General features: G+C 43.3%; 1 protein-coding gene across 6 annotated transcripts in view; it reads left to right on the forward strand.

The window, feature by feature from the left end:
* Nucleotides 1-3,764, forward strand: part of SENP6 (SUMO1/sentrin specific peptidase 6) — a 108,042-nt gene that overhangs the window by 48,739 nt on the left and 55,539 nt on the right. For all 6 annotated transcript variants that reach the window (XM_015569432.1, XM_015569431.1, XM_015569437.1 and 3 more), the window contains 2 exons: nt 1,121-1,191; nt 2,571-2,713. In XM_015569432.1, coding sequence (XP_015424918.1) covers nt 1,121-1,191; nt 2,571-2,713 — 214 coding nt within the window. The remainder of the gene's footprint in view (nt 1-1,120; nt 1,192-2,570; nt 2,714-3,764) is intronic.

Genomic DNA, 3,764 nt, shown 5'->3' on the forward strand with positions numbered 1-3,764 from the left:
TTTAACCCTCACCCGAGGATATTTTTCCATTGATTTTTAGAAAGAGTGGAAGAGAGTGGGAAAGACAGAGAAATATTGATGTGAGAGAAACACATTGATTGGTTGCCTCCTGTATGCGCCTGACTAGAGCCTGGGCCAGGGAGGAGCCTGTAATCAAGGTACATGCCCTTTACTAGAATCGAACCCAAGACCCTTCGGTTTGCAAGCTCACACTATCCACTGAGTCAAACCAGCTAGGGCATGTAATGTGGTTTTTATTAACTGACTAGGAGCCTGGTGCACGAAATCGAAGCCTGGGATCCCTCAGTCCAGTCTGCACCCTCTCCAATCTGGGACCCTTTGGGGGATGTCTGACTTCCTATTTGGGCCTAACCCGGCAGTCAGACATCCCTCTTACATTCTGGGACTGCTGGCTCTTAACTGCTCACCTGCCTGTCTGCCTGGTCATCCCTAACTGCCTCTGTGTGCCAGCCCGATCACCCCTTACCACCGCTGCTTGCCAGCCTGATCGCCCCTAACTGCCCTCCCCTTGCCCGCCTTGTCACCACAAATGCCCCCCAGCTGGACTGGGTCACCCCCAACTTTCCTCCCCCTACCAGCCTGGTCACCCTCAACTGCCCCCCTCTGTTGGCCTGGTCACGCCTAACTCCCTACCCTCCCCACTGGCCTGGTCACCCCATATAGCCTGCTGCTCAGTCGTTTGGTCCCCCTCACTAACCCCTCTGCTGGCCTTGTCACCCCACGCAGCCTGCCTGCCTGCTGTTCAGTCGTTACTGTTACTGTGACAGCGTCCTGGACAATTTGCATATTCCACTATTATTAGTATAGATTATGAAGGAAATGCCAAAAGGAAAATTCTAATTTATGCATTTGGGGAACTACTTTGAAAGAACAGTAATTTGAATGCCTGCTATGAGGTTTGATAAATTAAACAAAAATTCACTGACTTTAGGGATCTTATATTATTAGTATATTTCTGTGGTACAGTTTTGTTATTTTATAGTATCAGTTTTATATAGCAAAGTAGCCATGCTTTTAAAGTATAAGTATTTCCTCAATTTTTTCATTTTGAAAAATATGTCTTTTGTTAGAATCAAACTATGTATATTCCCTTTTATAGGAAAGAATATCCACCTCATGTCCAAAAATTTGAAAATAATCCTGTAAGGTTAAGTTGGCCCCAAGATGTTGGTAAGTGTGCAGTTTTACCTGTTACATCTGTAAAATGTTTTGAGTAGTTGTCTGAAAGGTAGAAGTAAAGATATGACCTTGGCTATAAAATATTCCCAGTTATAATATAAATATGTAAAAAAACATTTCTTATAACTGACTTGAGAATTTAATTTTGAATGAAATCACCAAGAATTGGTTGCGCATTCAGGTGATTACAAATTGAAATCTTTATTATTTTTCGTTAAATTCAAGACTCAAATTCTTTTGGGTTATAGCATCAAAATTGTATTTTTTTTTAACTATATAAAACCATAGTATGCAAATTGACCGAAAGGCATAAAAACTGGCAGAATGACTGATTGCTATGATGCGTATTGACCACCAGGGGGCAGACACTACACACAGGAGCTGTCCCCCAGGCTCCATTGGGAGGTGGGGCTGGTGAGCAGGCAGTGCCAGGCCCGCCAAGGCAAGTGTGAGCGGGGGCCTCGATCACCTCGCCGGTCGCCCCACAGATTGGCCCTGATCGCTGGCCAGGCCTAGGGACCCTACCCATGCACAAATTCTGTGCACCTATAGTTTTGTAATATTTTATCATGTAACTAGAGGCCTAGTGCATGAAATTTGTGCACGGGAGGGGGTGTCCCTCAGTCTGGCCTATGCTCTCTCACAGTCCAGGACCCCTTGTTTCTTAACTGTCCACCTGCTCCCTGCTCCTTACCACTCGGCTCGCTGCTTCTTAGCACTGCCACTTGAACCCTGGCTGAGCTGCACTCCTGCATTGAGCGTCTGCTTTCTGGTGGTCAGTACGCATCATAGCGACTGGTCATTCCGCCATAATGGTCACTTAGGCTTTTATTACATAGATATGCCTGCGGGATCTGGCCAAAATCGGCTCTCCAACATTCTCCGAGTTGTCCTGGATTGCAAGAGGGTGCAGGCCAGGCCAAGGGTCCCCACCAGTGCATAGTCGGGGCCGGGGAGAGATGCAGAAGGTTGGCCAGCCGTGGAGGGGCCGCGGGAGGGCTCCAGGGCATGTCTGGCCCGTTTCACTCAGTCCCGATCAGCTGGACTGCGGCATAAAGCTAACCTATCTGTCAGAGCGTCTGTCCCCTTGTGGTCAGTGCACATCATAGCAAGCAGTTGAGTGGCCTTAGCATATCATTAGCATGTTATGCTTTGATTGAACGGCTGACCAGTCGACCAGACACTTAATATATTAGGCTTTTATTATATAGGATTGTCTGGCTTAAAGTTCTGATCATAATTTATTATGTTGAAACATTATTTTAACTAAAACAATTTGATACTATAAGTTAGTATTTTTTCATAACAAGGATCATGAGGAATTTATAAAATTTCATTTTAGTACTTTTGTTTTTGTCTCCTTCCTTTAGATCATATAATGAACAAGACAGAAGAATCTGAATCATACTTGGAGTCAGAAATCAAAAGGAAAGTATCACAAAAACGTCACAGTACATATCAGTCTACTACTCCTGTGTCTCCTGCCTCAAAAAAATCTTTATCTGATTTAGAGGTGGGTAGAGAAATTATTCTTTGTTGTTAATGAGATGGTATTTTTATTAATACTATTTTTAGTATTTATTGAATTGTAGGTGAACTTTTCTCATACTACTAGAAGAGACACATAAAAGATACATCGGTGCCATCCTGCAACATACTCTAAATAACTGCTCTCAACTAGAATTTTTTAAAAATTGATTTGAGAAAGAGTAAAGAAGGGAGAGACAGATTTGTTCTAATTAATTATGATTTCATTGATTGCTTCTTGGATATGCACTGACCAGAGATCAAACCCACAGCCTTGGTGTATTGGACAATGTTCTGACCAGCTGAGCTATACCCAGCATGAGCTTCAACCAGAATTTTTTTAAATGTATTTTTATTGATTTCTAAGAAGGGAAAGGGAGAGAGACATGGAAATATCAATGATGAGAGAGAATAATTGGTGGGCTGCCTCCAGCATGCCCCCTACTGAGAACTGAGCCCACAACCTGGTATTGTGCCCTGACCAGGAATGGAACCTCCTGGTTCATAGGTAGATGCTTAATCACTGAACCACACCGGCCAGGCAGGAGTAATGGTTTTAGAGTGGTTAGATTTCCCTTCTCATATATGGATCTGGTAGTATCCAAGTACCGTATTTGCCGGCGTATAAGACGACTGGGCGTATAAGATGACCCCCTAACATTTCCACTCAAAATACAGAGTTTGTTATATACTCGCCGTATAAGACTACCCCCTCTTCCGCACACCTTCCACACACCAAATAAAAGGTAAAACAATATCAGATTTGATTTTAACATTTTAATTTATATTCAAATGCTTATGACATGCAGGAAAACTGTCACAAGGCTGTGTGTAATCAAACATATACATAAAACAGTGCAAGTTTATTACCGGTAAACATACCGGTAATTCACTAAAGAAAACACACTCTATAGACTGGTACCGTAGATGCTTCTCAGGAACACAGGCAAGCAGCCCACAACCTAGAGGGACTGTCAATGATAGAAGTAAGATAACAAATAGAGGTAGAGAGCAAGTGCCGGGCAAGTCCCTAGCAA

This window comes from Myotis davidii, unplaced genomic scaffold (assembly GCF_000327345.1).
Source record: "Myotis davidii unplaced genomic scaffold, ASM32734v1 scaffold104, whole genome shotgun sequence".
Classification (NCBI taxonomy): domain Eukaryota; kingdom Metazoa; phylum Chordata; class Mammalia; order Chiroptera; family Vespertilionidae; genus Myotis; species Myotis davidii.